The 20,729-nt window shown below is 32.5% G+C and overlaps 1 protein-coding gene and 1 long non-coding RNA gene across 5 annotated transcripts in view; one reads left to right on the top strand and one right to left on the bottom strand.

Moving 5' to 3' along the window:
* LOC114333243 (plexin-A4) overlaps nucleotides 1-20,729 on the top strand; it is a 933,823-nt gene that overhangs the window by 878,308 nt on the left and 34,786 nt on the right. For all 4 annotated transcript variants that reach the window (XM_050663388.1, XM_050663391.1, XM_050663390.1 and 1 more), the window contains 4 exons: nucleotides 15,146-15,951; nucleotides 16,008-16,191; nucleotides 19,866-20,264; nucleotides 20,413-20,724. In XM_050663388.1, the coding sequence (XP_050519345.1) occupies nucleotides 15,146-15,951; nucleotides 16,008-16,191; nucleotides 19,866-20,264; nucleotides 20,413-20,724 (1,701 nt within the window). The remainder of the gene's footprint in view (nucleotides 1-15,145; nucleotides 15,952-16,007; nucleotides 16,192-19,865; nucleotides 20,265-20,412; nucleotides 20,725-20,729) is intronic.
* On the bottom strand, nucleotides 9,318-10,681 carry LOC114333244 (uncharacterized). Its single transcript, XR_003652921.2, has 3 exons — nucleotides 10,513-10,681; nucleotides 9,759-10,051; nucleotides 9,318-9,619 (listed from the first exon to the last, which is right to left on the bottom strand). It is a non-coding gene; the product is annotated as an uncharacterized LOC114333244 (long non-coding RNA).

The following is a 20,729-nucleotide window of genomic DNA, read 5'->3' on the forward strand; positions in this document are numbered from 1 at the left end:
TTCAATTAATATATTGTTTTTATACCCATTCCCTTTACTTTTAAATAGCTCCACACCTTTTTAAATCAATTCAGTTATTATTTGGATACAACTATAAGTATTTTAAGACGTCTGATATTTTTTTTGTCTTGTAAAAAATATGTTTAAAGAGAATCATATTAAAAAACGAGGAACTTTTGGATTTCTTTGATGGAGATTTTGAAAACGGAAACTAAATATAACTGATGTAGTTCAGAAAAGAAAATATGTAGAGCATACATCTTTAGCAGTCTTTGTTTGTAAATTTAGTACAGTACTTGTTTTGTTTAATTTTCCATAAAACATCTTTATTTTTATTCATTTCAATAAATTCAGTTCCGACATATATCTTTTCCCCCTCCAAAGCTTTTGCATATCATTTTCAGAAACCAAACAAATTTGGATCCATATATTATAAAACAAAATCTCTTAAAAAATTATGTAAACAAGGTGTTTCATTGAGAAACGGAACTACTTGAATGGTGAATAAAGGTCACTGAGGCGGTTCTAGATATACATTTATTGGCTCACCGATTTTTATAACGGAGTTACAGGGTGTTTTATCGTTTTATCGATGTTGCCGATTTATTTATGGATCCATAACATTACAACCACGTGTACATTTTTTTATATTTAATACACATATGGCTCACTTAGAACCCAAACCTCCCAACTACTAATCACCAAAAAAAATCCAGGTCCGGATTAACAAAAAATATAAATTAATTGTGACCTTGAAATAACGGCCTATATATCGAAATTTTCAAAATCCGTTTGCATATTTGAAAAGAGCACAAAAAACTAAGTTTAATGGTTTACTTCAATTTTTTGGCCAGACAATTTAATAACTTAAATTTTGAAATTATATTGAAATTTTTAATAACTCCGAGAATTAACAAAAATTTCGATATAATTTCAAAATTAATGTCTGCACGAAGAGGTGAAGCAAACCATTAAACTTAGTTTATTGGGCTCTTTTCAAATGCGCAAACAGATTTTGAAAATTTCAATATACAGAGTGTTGTTTCAAGGTCACAATTACTTTAAAAACTTACGTGCATAGAAATCGGCCTACTCAAAAATTTGGTCATTTTTGATGTCTCATATTTCCTAAACCTGTTGGTTGATTTAAGTGATTTTTTGAAAATGGTATAGCCTGATTCTTTAACAATACCAGTGTAATAGTATTGTTGCTAAACAGGTAAATTTTCATTGTATACCGGGCGTACCAATCAAACTGTGTTTTTTTTTCTAAAAGTTCGCATCACCCTGTGGAATATTCTAGCATTTATAAAATACTGAAATGAAAACCCAACTATAGCCTCAGGTTTGCTACATTCTGTTTTTTGATTCATTCGTTTATGTTGGATAATAAAAAAGTTAGGTACTTTAATAACTAGACATGTTCTTCTTCAATTCACGGTATGTCTAAATAAGTGTAACAAACTTTAAGGGGTAATTCTGCATGAAAAAATAATGACAGTTGGCTTTGTAAACGTATGTCCGCAAATGTTTCGTTTCCGAGATACGGGATGTTGAATTTTTTCTTACAAACTGACGATTTATTTTATTACTTTAAAACCAGTTGAGAAATGCCAATGAAATTTGGTGGGTTTTAAGACGTGGTTCTTGCACATTTTTTGACATACAATTAAGAATTTAATATTCACCATTAGCGCACATACATGTAATATGACCGATGATATTACCCGTATGCACGCTAATGGTGAATATAAAATTCTTAGTTTTATGTCAAAAAAGTTGTAATAACTATCTCTTAAAACCTACCAAGTTTCATTTGCATATCTCAACTGGTTTTAAAGCAATAAATAAATCGTCAGTTTGTAAGAAAACATTCAACATCCAGTATCTCGGAAACGAACATTTGCGAACATACGTTTGTAAAGCCAACTCTCATTATTTTTTCATGCCGAATTACCCCTTAAAGTTCGTCGCACTTATTTAGAAACACCGTGTATTGATGAAGAACATGTCTAGTTGTTAAAGTACCCAACTTTTTTTATTACCGAACATAAACGAATGATTCAAAAACAGAATGTTAAGAACACCTGAGGCTATAGTTGGGTTTTAATTTCAGTATTTTATAAATACTAAAATATTCCACAGGGTGATGCGAACTTTGAGAGAAAAAACACAGTTTAATTGGTACACCTTGTATACAATGAAAATTTACCTGTTTACCAACAATATTATTGCAGTGGTATTGTTAAATATACAGGCTATAAATGTTCAAAAAATCGCTTAAATCGGCCAACAGCTTTAGGAAATATGAGACATCAAAAATGACCAAATTTTTAAGTGGGGCAATTTCTATGCACGTAAGTTTATTTTTTTGTTAATCCGGACCTGGATTTGTCTTGTGATTAGTAACTGGGTCGTTCCAATGTAGTAAATAAATATTGATTATTTTAGTAATGAGTATTTATTCATTAACTTTAATAACTTATTATTAAAAGTTAATAATACGTTCTTTTTAATATCACAGTTTTAAAAATTTCAATATGTTTAATTTCAAAATTAAATTTTCTGCGCAAAAACTTTAAGCGAACCTAACGTAGTTTTTTGTTCTCTTTTTAAATAGGTCACAAATACTTTGTATTTTTTTGTTAATCCGGATCTGGATTTTCCTTTTATTACTAAGTGGGTCGGTCCAATGTATTGATTATTTTTAAAATGAGTATTTATTCATTAACTTTGATAATTTGTTATTAAAAGTTAATTATACCTGCTTTCTAATCTCAGAGTTTTTAAAAATTTTAATCTATAAGAGACATTTACCTGAGGAGACCTGATCAGAAATATCGGGAATTCGGTTTCAGAGAAGTCAAATAAAGGTACGAGCACGTAAAACACAGTATAAAAGAGGCGGCATTAGAAGCTTTGGGAGAACTCGAAAAAAAGAATACCCAACACAAAGAAAAAGTAAAAGAAAAGAAAATTGTATTCTATTTCGAATCATCTTTAATAATTTGTCCACTTCGCTCTCATCTTTCTGTTGTTTCGTTGATGTTCCGCTGATTTTCTTGCTCGTATTGTAAATATCTCCTGTATCGTTCTTTCTATTGGTCTTTCTGGACTTTATTTGAGTATGTAATCGTTAACGCTATCCGTTTTTATATTTTTTCTTATCATGATTCTGAAACTATAGTGGCATTCTTATATTACAGTAATGGAATAAAGTACAATTTTAATAAAACAATACTTTGTATTTGACGTTTCTATTTTCACATCAGAAATCATTCTCAAAAAAAAACGAACGATTTCGAAGGTGTAAATTGAAAAATCAAATATAAACTAGGTATTTTTAATTAAAATTGTGGTTTATTGCCATAAAATCTTACAAGAGATCGAAAAAGTAAATAGCGGGGACCTAAATGGGAGAATAGGGAAAGGAAAAAATTATATCACAATAGGCCTTTTTGGATCCGAAATAAAAAGAAGATTAACTCTTGCTTAGGCAGCCTACGGAGCCCTGAGAGGCATAGGAGCAGTATACCGATCGGTTTGAAAAGACAAGTGTTTGATCAATGTGTGCTACCATATGGAGCAGAGACACTCACTCTAGCACTTGAATAGCTTCGAAAATGCGGGTGGCTCAAAGGTGCGTGGAAAGATCCATGCTGGATGTAACCCTGCGGGATAAAATAAAAATGAAGATCTCAGACAAAGAACCGGTATCGCAGATGATATAGAACGTATCACCAGGCTCAAATGGAACTGGGCAGGACACGTCGTCAGGCTGAAAGGTTCAAGAAGGACACGAAAGCTGATGGACCAAGAGAAGATAAACGCAGTAGAGGAAGGTCGCCTACACGATGGACAGATGATATCAGGCGGGTTAGTAAAAACTGGCAACAATCAGCACAAAACCGTGAAGTGTGAAAGCAATTGGGGGAGACCTATGTCCAGCAGTGGACGTGAATTGGTTGGATGATGAGGCCTTTTTGGAGAAGACGTGGCAGGTTATACTGGAGAAAGACTAATTAAGCTCTTTGAACTGAATGACCTGAAAATAACAAACGGCTTCTTCAGACATACGGACATACGTAAGTACACGTATGTATATACAAACAACTAGAAACATCAGATCCATTATCGATTACATAAGTGTCAACAAAAGTAGTACTATCAAAATTATAGATACCGATTAACAATTTCAAAAATGGGATTTTCCTACACGTTGAAACCCAAGCTAGAAATGAGTAACGCCAAATAGAAAATGACGGGAAAGAAGAAGAAATGAAGTTCCGCATACATTTACTGGTAGGAGAGGAGACCTGACCAGAAATTATGGGAATTCGGTTCCAGATAAGTCAAAGAAATGTACGTAAAATAGGTGTATAAAAGAGGCGACATGCGACATTACAAGCTTTGGGAGAACTCTAGAATAGAAATACCCAACACAAAGTAAAAGTAAAAGAAAGAAAATTCTATATATAAAAAGTACGAACACCCAATCCCCAAAAGACATACAGAAGTTTAAAGACAAAAACAGAGAATACATAGGAGCAACAAGGAAATCTGAATACTGGAAAATACTGACATCTTTAGATAAAAATACAAATGAAAAAATTTAAATACCAATACGTATCAGAAGAAAAGTGGAAAGAATACTATAAAGAACTACTCACAGAAAACCACCCAGATTTTATAGAGACACAAAACATAAACAAATCAAAAGGAGGAACGGTTTGAGGGACGATGAAAATGTTAATAAAAGCCGTAAACAACAACCACAACAGGGTAAGAGTTAAAACCGGCAATAAATACTTAAGACCACAAAAAGATTACTGCAGGGATACTCTACATCTCCAACGCTGTTCAATATATGTATTCCTAGAACAAATATTAAAGCCAAGGAAAAGGAAATGTGAAGGTATGGGAATACCAATCAGAGACGACAAGTTTTGCAGATGGCCAAGTGGTAACGGCTCAAGATATATCCTATATGCTCCGAAAACTAGAAGAGGAACACAAAAAATGGACTGAAAATAAATCTCGACAATACCGAATACTTAACAACAGAACAAGAACCAGTAGTCCAGGGCCCATCTGTTTTGAGATGGACGTTGAGAGGTGACTTAAATTTTTTTTGCAGAAATTGCTTGAAAATAACTCAAATAATAATATTTGAGTTAGCGTTCCTCTCAAAAAGGTCCGGAACATTGTTTAAATAATCAAAATGTCAAAAAATTAAGGAAACATTCGATTTTTTTCTTCGTTTTTTGATTATAACTTTGAAAGTATTCATTTCCGAGAAAAGATGTACTGACATAAAAGTTGCGTAATTAAATTTCCTATAATAAAGAATTGGTTACAATTTTAAAAAATAGTCACCCTTGTTGCAAAATAGCAATAATTGCGAAAAAACTATACAAAAACAAGTATTCGCATTTTACGTTTTTCAACCATTTTTGCTACACTTAGGACCTTCATATTTCACCCAGAAAAACTTTATGATACAGTAAAACAATACTGTAAATTTCATTAAGATCGATTTTATAGATTTTACAAAATAAATTTTGCAATCCAGCTTTCGCAAAAAAAATTCATTTTTTCAAAATGTTACAGGACTGAAAATAAAGCAGATAGCACCTTGAAATTTTTTTTGCGTATAGAAGTGTACTCCTTTCATTTGCAATTTGCAAAATTAAAATCGATTAACTACCACGGCATCAGGAATTTTTTTAAATAAACATTAATTATTGGTGCTACGCGCAGGACAGCGGTGTTCGATTCACACAAGTTGATTTCCACCAAAATTTGTTCCAATCTTTATCTAATATACTATTTTCTTACTCTATATTTTGTTGTATTTTAATATTTTAACTCCACAAATATCAAACTAATTTAATTATTGTTTGTGAAATATTGTTTAAATAATTGCATATGTTTAAAAATAATAAAATTTTATTCTCTAAGTTAAAATAAATGAACAAAGAAAGTTTTTGCTAAAAAAAAGTGTTATTTCAAAGGATAGAGTATGTGTTTTTATTTTGCAATAAACAAATTTATTTATTTATATCGAAATGTAATAAAAGTTAAAATGTATCAATCATTATTAAAGGTCATTGGAATGCCCAATCAGAGCAAACTATCCGCTGTCCTGCGCGCAGCACCAATAATTAATGTTTATTTAAAAAAAATCCTGACGCCGTGGTAGTTAATCGATTTTAATTTTGAAAATTTCGGATGAAAGGTACAGTACACTTCTATAAGCAAAAAAAAAATTCAACTTGCTATCTGCTTTATTTTCAGTCCTGTAACATTTTGAAAAAATGAATTTTTTTGCGAAAGCTGGATTCCAAAATTTATTTTGCAAAATCTATTGGACCGATGTTAATGAAATTCACAGTATTGTTTTACTGTATCATAAAGTATTTCTGGGTGAAATATGAAGGTCCTAAGTGTAGCATAAATGGTTAAAAAACGTAAAATGCGAATACTTGTTTTTGTATGGTTTTTTCGCAATTATTCCTATTTTGCAACAAGGGTGACTATTTTTTTATATTTTTAACCAATTCCATATTGTAGGAAATTTAATTACGCAACTTTTATGTCAATACAACTTTTCTCGGAAATGAATACTTTTAAAGTTATAATCAAAAAACGAAGAAAAAAATCGAATTTTTCCTTAATTTTTTGACATTTTGATTATTTAAACAATGTTCCGGACCTTTTTGAGAAGGAGGATAACTCAAATATTATTATTTGAGTTATTTTCAAGCAATTTCTGCAAAACAATTTGAGTCACCTCTCAACGTCCAAATGTACTAATATTTTTACAGATGCGCCCTGGTCTACAGTGAGAAACTTGGAAATTGACGCAGATAGGGAAATCGACGGCCAGAGGTAACCATATTAGCACAAACGAGGACATGTGTCAAATAAATGAACGGGGTACTATGAAATGGATAGATTACCAGAAATACAAAGAAGAGAATAATATAACAAGTGACCACAGAGTTGCCAGGGACTAGTCCACGACAAAAATCGCATGCGCACTTTAATAATACAAATAAAACCGTTAATAGATAAAAATACAAGGTATATTTACTATTAATTAATATTAATAATTAATTAATAACAATAGTTAATATACTGGTATATTTATCAACCAACGATAATATTGTTCTGAAGCTATTTCCTTGTGGCATTTTTATAATTAAGTATTTTCTATGGGAAATAAGCCACAATTTTACTAAAAAATGAATTTATTAACGTTTCGAAGCCCAAATCGATAATATATTAAATAAATATAATATGGAATTAAAGTGCGCATGCGATTTTTCTCGTGGACTAGTCCCTGACCACTCTGCGAACGCACTTAATACTGTGGTCTCGTTCTTCTTCTTCTTCTTCTAATGGCACTACAAACCTTTGTGAGTGTTGGAATGCGTAACAATGTTCTTCCATTCTGCCCTGTCGGATACTTTCCTTCGCCACTTCCTGATGTTCATGGTTTTATAATACCGTGATGCGTAGTGTAATAACATACGGAGCAGAAAATCGGATAATTAAGAAAACGAAATAGGTCCAAAATTACAGCAGCCAAAATGGAGTTCATGAGAAGAAGCTGTACAGTAGCAAGACTGGATCGTATTAGAAATGAGGAGATAAAAAGAAGAGTGGCGATAGTACAAGACATTCTAACACTTCAGTAGCATTCTAGGGTTAGACCCAGTACCTTGTTATTTACGGTTATTTTTGTTTCTCCCTTTTTTAGTCACAAACAGAACAGTGCTTTGAATTCTTGTAAGATTCCTAATCAAGGTCGAGAATGTGAATAATACAAATTAGTCTAGTCGCAACATAGAGGGTTCCGTGGGAAATTCTAGCTCGCCGTGATTTGATGGTGGTATTATAGGTTTTTTGAGTCGCTGATTCCAATGGAAGTGGTCTGGAAGCCCAAATATGGTGCGTAAATGTTATTAACGAATTATGGTAAAATTAGGTATTTTTCAGGAATTATTAGAAGCCCTGTAAATAAATTGATAGTGTTAATGTCTTCTCTGGTGTATTTTTGGTCGCTGTTTATAACAAAACAATTGTTTATTCGCCGAAAACCTCGAAATAATGCCAGTACGCTATCTACAGACAGCAAGTCATATTCTTCAAATCTTCATATTCGTAAAATTCCAAATCGAATATTTCAATATAAAATAACTAAAAAATGAAGCACTTTTTGAGGAAAACTCATTACTTTTTTACAACTTTTTTAAAGCTTTTTAAAAAAAACTTTATTCTTGTTTTTTTGAAAAAGTATTTAGTATCAAAAATAAGCAAGTTACGCTGAAAATAAAGTTGGTCCTTTTTTTTGGTAAAAAAAAACGGGAAAATAACTCCCTAATTAGCATCTCAAATGAAATTAATCGTTACACTTCACAAGTTGATTTACTTATGTTTTATTTTTATGATCTGTAAGTTTAATCAGTTCGGAAGTGCTAATAAAACCACCAAAAACGTGGTTTTTTTGTTGAAAAATGAACATATTCAGTCGCAAATAACTCAAAAAGTATTGACCTAGTGAAAAAACTGTATAGAACAAAAGTTGCTTAGAATTAATCAGTTTATCTACTTCCGGACTTATTTTAAAGGTCTCTTTTTTACCCCCGAAAAGGAGCGAAACTCACCCCCAGGGTAAAAGCACACATTGGCACAATATCACTTGTTATAATTGACATGTTAGCTACGTGTGTGCCAAATTTCATGTCAATCCAAGTGGTTTTTTTAAATTTAGAGCAAAAACCGTGAGTAAACGTACTATAAACCGGTATTTTTGCAATAATGTATTAATAACCAAGTCGGAACGTGGTTTAAGCTATCAAGACTTGTGGAAATTGATTTAGCGTATAAAAATACTATGAAAAAGATTACAAACTTGCTGCAGATAGCGCATTACTTCGAGTTTTTCGGCGAATAAACAGTTATTTTGTTATTAACAAAATAATAACATATTTTGAGTAATCGCGACTAATCGCATTCGATTAAGCGACCAAAATACACCAGAGAAGACCGTAACAATATTAATTTCTTTACAGGGTTTCTAATAATACCTGAAAAATACCTAATTTTACCATAATTTGTTAATAACAATCAAACGCACCATGTTTGGGCTTCCAGACCACTTCCATTGGATTCAGCGACCCAAAAAACCTATAGTACCACCATCAAATCACGGCGAGCTAGAACTTTCCACGCAACCTCCCTATGTTGCGACTAGACTAAATTGAAATAACAGAATTGCGAATACTTTTCAGGTAAAAATAGGAAAAACAAAAGGTTTTTAACTTTATTCTGACAAATGTATTCAGTTGTTAAGTGTTTTGTTGTATTTTAGGTCATTCCCCATTGTAATAACTGTTGGTACATTTTTTTAAATATTCAGTTGGCATTCCTGTTTTTAAAGTCTTAATTCCATATTCAGGTCAATAATTTTATAATTCGCTAGTTGTACAGTAATTTTTGAGGATATATTCTACAAATATGCCACACATACATAGTTCTGAAGAAAAATTCAATAGCAAATTTGGTATTTTTAGAAGCTTTTTGGTATATTTGTTATTTCGTTACGTGTATACTGAAACAAAAAAGTAAATTAGGAAAATGTATAACTTCTTTTCATTGGATTAAAAGATATGCAGAACAATAGTGTGAAAACTTGATTATAAGCTATTTAGAGTAGTTTATTCACAGTACATGCATACTGGTAGGTTTACCTGTTTAAATTGCTCCATATGTTTTTGTCTTTATCCATGCCAGTACCAACCCCCTTCAAATAGGTTCCGACTAACTATCTGCTTCAATGCCACTTTTTATTTTTTTCTCATATTCCTGCCAATCAACTTAACACTTGTCAACTCTTTATATTGGATGATTCTTATGTCAACATTGAACGTTATACTTTCTTTTTAGTTGTTCAAAATTTAATCCATTAACAGTTGATGTTACATAGCTGGTGTTGGTGACGTCTGATATACATATCTCCATTGATTTCCTAAATCTCGTGTACCTGAAAAAGTTTCCAAATTATTATACTTTTCAAACCAGTGGCGGAGTAGACATTTGCCTTGGGGAGAGGGGAAGATTCCTATAAAACACCAACCAAATGACGCAAAAAAGATAAACCGAAACTACATAAAATACATAAATAATAACTTACATGCATTAAGTTCTCTTATTTTTTCTGTAAAATTTATCAATTTATTTTCATTAATTTTAATATTCAGTGAATAACATATGGACATTTGATTCTTCTACCTATATTCTACCTATACTATTAGCTGTCTTACACAAAGAATACTATATATTTCTGGATCAACTCTTTGGTTTTGTAGACACATAACAAGATTCAACTTAGCCATTCTTCTGGCATTGACTCACTTCCGTAAGATATTAAACAAGCATGTTAGTTCACTTTTCACTTTTCATTTTAACACTGATATGATTTGACAAAATAAAAGCTTTACCTACCTTTAAAAATCCAATCAATCATTACTGATTAAATTTTTATTAGTTTTTTGTTAAGACTTCATAATCTTTTATATTTATTCTAACTTAACTTGTTCTATACCAAATTTAGGTCCATGTGAAAATGGTTAATTTAGTTAAATAAGTTTCTATGATATGATTATATAAACTATGACGAAATTAATTGAAAACATACTAAATTAATCAGTAAATGCTAACATATTGATATTTTCGTATATTGTTATCAAAATATATACATACACAGGTTATCATTTCAACATAAGCTCCAAATAATGTTGTTTTCTGTTTGTAAATTTTGATAAAAATTAAGTGAATTTTAAAAACGACGGTTTCCTGATAATTGATGTTTTATTTGAACTTAGTTCAATGTTATGGTACCAGGGTGATTAAAAGTTTCTTTTTTAGTTGTTTGACTTTTATTTGTTCTTACTAAATTATTTTTCCATATTTTTATACAATTTTTTTTTTCTTTCGTTTGAGTTATCTTCATCTTCCTATCACCGTATGAGAGAACATGTTTAATTACTTTTTACTAATTTTGGTAACTCTTATTAAGAGGGCAAGGTAACACCAGTAACCAGCGGAAATATCTATTATTCCAGCATTTTTTAGAATATTACGTGTTATTACAATGGCATTTACATGCACAAACAATAGAACATATTATATATAAAACAAATTTAATGAAAAAATCCTTTATATTTAAAAAACCCTCAAAAGGCTAAATCTATCACAGATCGTTTTCGATCTAAGTAGATCATCATCAGTGCTGTCACAGGCAAACCATATTCTGAGCCACCAAAAATATATATGGACCGTTCACACTTGTTAAAGTATAGGTCGCTCAAATACTATGAGCTCTTTTAATCCATTACACGCGGTGCATTAGTCCGAGTTTTCTTTAGGTCGTCGTTCATAGGTTGTGATGTTTTTTTGCCTTTTCTACTACCTTCTTCCAGCCTCTCCTGTCCTGAATCTTTTCTCTCCAGTTTGCAATTTCCATCTTTTATATATCATCTAACGGTTGATCTTCCCATCTTATTTTTGGTCTTCCCATTGGTTTGTTTTTTACTGGTTTCCAGTTCGTTATCTTCCTGATCAGTTCTTCTACCCCTCTTCTTTGTGGGTGCCCAAACCATCTGAATCTTTTTGCTTTAATGAATTTCACTATATGTTCTCCTTCAGTTATATTTTTATTATTTCATGGTTCATCAGCTTTCTATATTCCCCTGTTTCTCTCTTTACTGGGCCATGTATTCTTCTCATAATTTTTCTCTCAATTATTCTTAACTTTTCTTCGTCTTTTTTTATAAGGCACATTATCTCTGCTCCGTAGGCTATCACTGGTCTAATTGCTGCTGTATACATATATTGTTGATTTTGTTTTTTGCTCAGGTTTTTGTTCTTAAGTATATAATCGGTGATATTTCCAATGTACTCTATTACCTGCTTTAATTATTTCGTTAATCTCTATACTCCTTCCATTTTTGCCGTCCACCATCACCCCCAGGTATTTGAAGCAATCTACCCTCTGGAATGTATTTTCACATATCTTAATTTCTATTATTCTGTTTACATTGTCTCTTGTACTTATTAGGTATTTTGTTTTATTCTGATTGATTATTAGTCCTCTCGTCTTTGCTTCTCTTACCAGGGTTAAAAGTGCCTCTTCTAGTCTTTTTTATCTCGTGCTACCTGTCCCAGGTCATCCGCATATCCTATGATCTGTGTTGAGCTGTGAATAATTGTCTTTTTCAGCCCTGTGTCCCTGATTATTCCTTCTAAAGCTATATTAAATAGTGCCGTTGACAGACTATCTCCTTGTCTTACCCAAAGTTCTATTTTGATGTCGTTTGTGTCTCCTTCATTTGTTTTAACTTTTGCTGTTGAGTCTTTCATTGTCATTCTAGTCAGTCTTATTAAAATTTCAATTTCGTTGCAAAACGAAAATACAGCCGCATCATATTCTAGTCCAGTCAGAGAGTGCAGCAAGCACCTCTACCGGTTTCGAAACTTATTAGTCTCTCATCAGGAGGCACATATGCTGCTCTCTCTGATCCAACCAAAACAAACCCCGGCGTGCAGTCACATGATTTACATGTTTACTCTGATTGGAGTACGAAGGGAACCATTCTCGTTGGAACTTTACCGCGCTGAGCAGATGGGACGTGAATTATAAATTGTAAAATTCCCTCATCTTCCTTAGTCTCAGCATCCGTATGGCTTGCAAATTGTAGAAGCCTCGGAGGTGTAACTAGAGAAGGTTCCCATTGTTTTCAGTCTAGTGGGATGTAGAGTAACATTATGTTGTTTTATATGCTATCAGAGTGAAAACTTAGTCTTCAGTCTTATTAATTTTGCAGGTATGTATTTCCATTTTTTCATTTCCTTTAATAGTTGTTGTCTGTATATGCTGTGGAAACCCTGTTGAAAGTCGATGAATAGTGGAGATAGAGAAAAGACGGTAAAGTAGAAACATTCACAAAAACTAGCTGATGAAAATCAAAAGATAGTACCACTGGAAACAGACTCGGCAATGCAAACGGTTAACGAAAACAAAATAACGCACATAAAAGAAAGAAAGAATATCAATAAGAAGAAAAGAACGAAACCCATTAGAATAGGATCTTGGAATATTAGAACCATGCTAGCGGTAAGTAAGATTCAAGAAATAGCCGTGGAAATGAAAAAATACAAACTATAAATCCTAGCCCTACAGGAAATACGATCGAAGAAAGAAGGAAAAATTGAGAAGAAAAACTTTAGCATATATTATTCGAGAGAAAACAAACGGAACGAATGGTGCGGCATTTATGGTGAACAAAAAAATTAGGGAAAAAGTAATACAATTCAAAGCAGATTATCTTACATCAGAATAGATAATAAACAAGCCAACAACTCGATAGTCAATTGCTATACACCCACGGAAGAAGCAAGCCAAGAAGATAAAGCAGAGTTCTAAGGAATAAATCTGTAAGGATATGGCCTTTGGCATCCTATGACTCCCCACAAGGCACGTGGGTTACTTTGGGGGGCGGGGGGTATATACTACATACTGTTAAATTAATCAGTAGTTTCTGTACATATTTTGATACATAAAACACAGCTCTCTCTCTCTATTGCCTTTCCTCCCTATGTAGTATTGGGCGCTCTTACGTTTCTTAGCCAAAAGTGAAAGATAGCCGATTGGTTGTATCAGCGCATCCTCTTCTGTTTTATCCTTTCGAAATTTCTTCTATGAGTCTTTTCCAATTCTCTCTATTTCTCACTCTCTGTTTGACCTCTCTCCATCTCAGGCCAATTCTTTCAGGATCTCTTGTTACAGTTCTTCTCCAGCGATTACCGGGACTTTCTCTTCTTCTTTATCCGTCTGGTTTGTATTCGAGTGCGTCTGGATATATTATTGGCTTTCCTTAAGAGTGTGTCCAATCCATTTCCATTTCATTCTGTTAATCGTGACTGTTATTTTCTCTTGTTTTGTTCTTCTCCATAGTTCTACGTTCGTTATTTTATCCAGCCAGTATATTTTTAGGATTTTTCTCAGCGATTTATTTATAAAGGTTTGTAACTTTTTGGCAGTTGTTTTTTTCTGTCTCTAATGTTCTGCGCAATACAATAAAATACTCTTAATACAGCCGTTAAGTATTTTGATATTGGTTAATTCTGATGACGATTCTGAGGGTTACATGCATGTTATGCCTTTACTATTCTTTTGAAGTGAATACTTATCGCTCACTATGGAATTTTGACGCAACTAAAATCGTATTTGGCGTCATTCGAACATAGAGACGCGTGTAGTAACCTTGCGGTATACCCAAATATACATATCTATATAATGTACTTATTTTAACTTTCTTTGTAAACTAATGTACATACACATATGTACACATGTACATACATACACAACTAATGTACATAAGTACAAATCCCGAATTTTCTATTGTTTGACTGGTTTCAGGATGATTTCAAGTATAGATCCCGAATTTTAAATGATTGGCTGAGCTTGGAGTAATTTCACCCCTATAGGAGTGATTTGTTAAATTTTTCAAAAATATAGAATTGTAGAATTGATGTTATACCCTGTCTAAATATAGAGTTGATGTAGAATTGCACGTGATGTTATACTAAACCTAAATATAGATTCCGAATTTTCTATTCATGACTGGTTTCGGGGCGGTTTCAACCCAATAGGGCTTCATTTGTTCAGTTTTTCGGAAAATCTAGTACGACACATTTTTTTAAGGTAAAACTAGATAACAGATTCAGAAGTGTCTATTATTGATTGGGTTCGGGGCAGTATCAACCCTATAAGTGGTGATTAAATTTAATTAAAATTAAATAAAAATAATTCAAATTAAATAAAATTATATAAAATAAAATGAAAATATATAAAATTAAATAAAATTAGATAAAAATAAATATAATTATATAAAATTATTATTTTTTATAATCTTTATCTTTATAATATAAAATATATAATATATTATTATAATATAAAGAATAGTAAATCACTTCTTACGATTTTTTATTCAAAAATATTTTCTGCTGTTATTAAAAATTAATTTAAAATGTAGTTACCAGATTGTAAATAGCTAAATATTTTTTTTGTTTTTAGGAATCAATGGATCAATTACCAAACCCACATTGTATGGAATAATTTGTGTAGCTATTGCTATCGTTGTTGTTTTTATTTGCTTCTTAATAGCTTATCGTCGCAAATCGACTGAAAGTAACAGAGTATTAAAGAATATGCAGGAGCAAATGGATATTCTGGAGCTCAGAGTAGCAGCTGAGTGTAAAGAAGCTTTTGCAGAATTGCAAACAGAAATGACTGATCTTACTGGAGATTTGACTTCCGGTGGTATACCATTCCTAGATTACAGAACATACGCCATGAAGATCTTGTTTCCAAACGTCGATGATCACGTAGTACTGCAGTGGGAGCGTCCAGAGCTACTATGCAAAGAAAAAGGATTAAGACTCTTTGGACAACTTATAATGAACAAAACATTTCTGTTATTGTTTATCCGAACTTTAGAAAGTAACAGATATTTTTCAATGCGAGACAGAGTGAACGTAGCTAGTCTAATTATGGTTACTCTACAAAGCAAGATGGAATATTGTACGGATATTCTTAAAACTCTTTTGGCTGAGCTAATAGAGAAATGCATGGAAGGAAAAAGTCATCCTAAGTTGCTGTTGCGCAGAACTGAAAGTGTTGCTGAGAAGATGCTTAGTGCTTGGTTTACGTTCCTTCTCTATAAGTTCTTGAGAGAGTGCGCCGGAGAGCCTTTATTCATGTTGTTTAGAGCTGTTAAGCAGCAGGTTGACAAAGGACCAGTAGATGCCATTACTTCTGAAGCTCGATATTCGCTTAGCGAAGAGAAACTAATAAGACAATCAATAGATTTTAAGCCAATGGTAAGTTATACATATAAATTAATATCTAATCTTAATTTTAATCACATATTTTTTAGACCGTCTATGTCTCCATTTCTCAACAGACTGTTTTCGTTGGGGGCATGGATCATAATACAGACAATGTTCCTGTTAAAGTTTTAGACTGTGATACAATTAGTCAAGTTAAAGAGAAATCACTGGACACAATTTACAGAGCTACACCTTATTCGCAGAGACCAAGAAAAGACGACTTAGATCTAGGTAACTATATTTGCTATTACCGTTCTGTTATCCGCTAGTGCTAGGGTCCATGTAGAATCTAACCTTGATCGACATCCAACCAGGAATCCTTTAAAAATTTCATGAAATAATTGTAAAAAATTGATATAACCTGTAAAATATTGTTTTTGTCAATTGGCGGTGAATCAATTTTTGACAGTTCATAACAGTATTGGCCTTTGCCTTGGATGCATCAGCCATATAGGTACTACTTATTTACTTATTGCTATTTCCTTTCAATATCTTTTCAATATTCCTTTTGATCTTACGTACACTGCGCGCCAGAGAAAAGAGGCCACCCAAAAAATGGGTCATTTTTGATGTCTCGAATTTCCTAAAACTGTTGTCCGATTTAAGTGATTTTTTTAATATGTTATAGTCTTATTCTTTAATATTATTGCTGTAATAATATTGTTGCTAGACAGGTAAATTGTCAGTGTATACCGGGTGTACTAATCTGTATTTTTCTCAAAGTTCACCACACAAAATACTGAAATTAAAACCCAACTATAGCCTCAGGTATTCTTAACATTCTGTTTTTTGATTCATTCGCTTATGTTGGATAATAAAAAAGGTAGGTACAAACAACTAGCCATGTTCTTCATCAATACAGGGTATTTAAGTGCGACAAACTTTAAGGGGTAATTCTGCATGAAAAACTAATGACCCTTTGCTTTATAAACATATGTCCGCAACTGCTTCGTTTCCGAGATACGGGATGATGAATTTTTTCTTACAAACTGACATTTATTTATTGCTCTAAAACCGGTTGAGATATGCAAATGAAATTTGGTAGGTTTTAAGAGGTAGTTATTGCGCATTTTTTGACATGCAACTAAGAATTGTATATTCTTCATGGGCGCGCATACGTGTCATATTACCCAGAATATTACCCATATGCACGCCAATTGTGAATATAGAATTCGTAATTGTATGTCAAAAAATGCGCAATAACTACCTCTTAAAATCTACCAAATTTCATTTGCATATTTCAACCGGTTTTAGAGCAATAAATAAATCGTTAGTTTGTAAGAAAAAATGCAACATCCCGTATCTCGGAAAAGAAGCATTTGCGGACATATTATTATGTTTATAAAGCAAACGGTCATTATTTTTTCATGCAGAATTACCCCTTAAAATTTGTCGCACTTATTTAGAAATCTGTATTGATGAAGAACATGGCTAGTTGTTAAAGTAAGGGTTCCTAACTTTTTTATTATCCAACATAAGCGAATGAATAAAAAAACAGAATGTTAAGAAAACCTGAGGCTATAGTTGGGTTTTAATTTCAGTATTTTATAAATGCTAGAATATTCCACAGGGTCTGGTGAACTTTGAGAAAAAAAACAGTTTGATTGGTACACCCGGTATACAATAACAATTTACCTGTCTAGCAACAATATTATTATAGCGATATTGTTAAAGAATAAGGCTATGACAAATTAAAAAATCACTTAAATCGGACAACAGGTTTAGGAAATTCTAAACATCAAAAATGATCCATTTTTGGGTGGTCTCTTCTCTGACGAGCAGTGTAGATGCTGGCCACTACAGGATGGTCGTTGGTTATAAAAGATTCCGTTTAGACTTTCAGCTTTACTATTTTTTTCCAACAGGAAATTATTTGAAGTTTCTCAATCGTCTTTGTATAGAGACGAGGTAATAATTGCCGCTTTTCCAGGTACCCTACCCCTTCCAGGTCTTTTCTTTTTTTGAAAGGTTACCACCGGTGCAATGTTTTCGGGTCCAATAAATTCCCTAGCATCTACACTAGTATGGGCAATATTTTGAACTATTGTAGATGCATGTTTTTCAGTATTTTCTTGTTCTGCAGCAAGGAAATCGCATGCGTTAAAGACATGGTCATTTACAAGACATATTCTCGTCTTTTTAAAGCCGTTAATGGCAATTGCCCCAGTTTGCACCTTTCCAAATAGATCAGTAATACCATAGTGTGTAATTGGTCTGCATAATGTAATAATTTTTGTTACTTGCACTGGACAATTTTCTTTGTGACATAGTGACAGGAAAATACAGCGTGTTTTATATGTTCATTCATGGGTATTCTTTCATTTTTCCGACTGTATATGTAGCCATACCAAATAATACATCCTTGATAAATATAAACATTTTTATTGTACAAAATCTTGTCATATATTTTTTCCATAATCATCACTACGATGACGATTCATTGTATTGAATTGTTCATTAGAATTACAATCTGGTCATAACTCTGACCAATGAGCAATTTTAATTTAACCTAAATTACTACTGTTCCTTAAAATGAAGAGCTTACCCATAGCGTCTCTTATCTAATCTAACAGGCACACAAGCACTATGCTCTGCTTTTCTAACCGCACTATTCTAACATACACATGCACACAAGCATTATGCTCTGCTTTTCACTATCACTCAAACTAGTTCAAAAGGCTTTGTCCTCTTCAATCTTCTAGTTTGCCCAGTATTATCCAGGAGCTGGATTTCCTCAATATTCTTGTAAGTACTTAGGAAGTTGTTGCTTGTGACTTCCAACTTTACTCCAACTTTAAAAACAAATCCAGCTGTAAAATATTTATGTGCCTGAAGGCTTTTGTATGCTTTCATCTATAATATCTATAATAGTAATTTGGTGGAATGCACTTTATGGTAAAATCCAATTCTGACTGAATTGTATATGGATCTAAATCCCCAATTATTTTCAGCTTCAATAAATATCTAAAACAATAAAAGAAATAATGTTATTGCTTGCAAAATTCATCAATATTGATAAATATCAGAGAAAAATGAACATTGATAAAAATTGTTTGCCCTACCTTTCTCCAAACATCTGGTGTCTCCAATAATAATTTCCTTAAATAATCACTTTGTAGTGTGGTAAAGTTTATAAAGTTCACAAAATACAGCAAACGAAATCCAAATGAATCCAAAATATGACGATAAACAGTGAAATGATGAAATGAAATGATATTACAAACATAACCTCTGTAACCTGTATGCCATGCCAACCAGAACCAGAAGTCACGTGGTTTGGATTGCCTAAATACAATACATATACACGCGCAGCAAATTTGAAAATGAATGCAAATTGAATAGTAAATGGCCTCTCTTAAAATATAGGACATTGGTAGTATGTTCATAGAATGTCTTGTGGTAACATTCCACGAATAACTTAATCAGATATTCACCGAATGTTCCTTGAATGTCCAGTACATTCAAACATTAATAGAACTTTGATAGTACATTCCTGGAATGTTTTGTGTTGTTAGGGTATGCGGTAGATTAGTTTATGGATACGCTTCCATAGCAAATGTCCACCACTGTTTATCAGTTCTGCAGTTATTCCATATGTGCCAGGTGTTTTGTTATTTTTTAGATGTTTTATGTCGTTTATAGTTTCGTCCAATGTTGGTTGCTCAACTAGTTGTTCTGCTGTGTGGTGAATTATTTCTTCTTCTGGGTTTAAGAGTTCTTGAAAATTCTCCTTCCACCTTTTCATTATTTCCTCTTTCTCGCTGATAATTCCCCCATTTTTGTCCTTGCAAACTGTTGTTCTTGTCATGTATCCTTGTATGACCATGTATCATGACAATGGTAAAATGTTTATTTAAATAGTAATTTACAGATGATAGTTTTACTAAAATATTTATTTATTACAGAATGGAGAACAGGCACTTCGGGTAGACTGATTTTGTATGACGAAGATAGCACTACTAAAGTAGAAGGGGACTGGAAGAGAAGAAATACATTACAGCATTACAGAGTACCTGATGGCGGATGTCTAAATTTGGTATCCAAACAAAGTTCCATTTATAATTTAAGTATTTTTTCTGAGAAGAATGATAAGTCTCATAAATATGAAACTTTGAATCTCAGTAAGTTTAGTTCAGTAAGCCCTCCACTCAGTCGAGCAACTAGTCCACTTAATCATGACCATGAGCAAGGGCTGAAAGTGTGGCATCTTGTGAAGCACCATGATAATGATAATCAAAAAGAGGGAGAACGAGGAAACAAAATGGTGTCTGAAATTTATTTAACAAGACTTTTAGCTACCAAAGGTATGTTATTAATCTTAATATGTACATGTTTTCTGGTGCCCTTTAAAAAATTATTGTCTGCATTTCAAATTTAGATTTCAGTACGCAATCATTTTATACCAATAAATAGTTTGTACTTTGACATTTTAAAACGATATATTTGTTTTAGGTACTCTACAAAAATTCGTGGATGATTTGTTTGAAACGATTTTCAGCACTGCTCATAGAGGATCAGCGTTACCACTTGCTATAAAATACATGTTCGATTTCTTGGATGATCAAGCTCTTCAGCATGGTATTTCAGATCCTGAAGTTGTTCATACGTGGAAAAGTAATTCCCTTCCTCTTAGATTTTGGGTAAATCTTATCAAAAATCCCAATTTCGTATTTGATATACATAAGTCAAATATAGTAGATTCTTGTTTATCTGTGGTTGCTCAAACTTTTATGGATTCGTGTTCTACATCTGACCATAGATTAGGTAAG

This window comes from Diabrotica virgifera, chromosome 10, assembly GCF_917563875.1.
Source record: "Diabrotica virgifera virgifera chromosome 10, PGI_DIABVI_V3a".
NCBI classification, from domain to species: Eukaryota; Metazoa; Arthropoda; class Insecta; order Coleoptera; family Chrysomelidae; genus Diabrotica; species Diabrotica virgifera.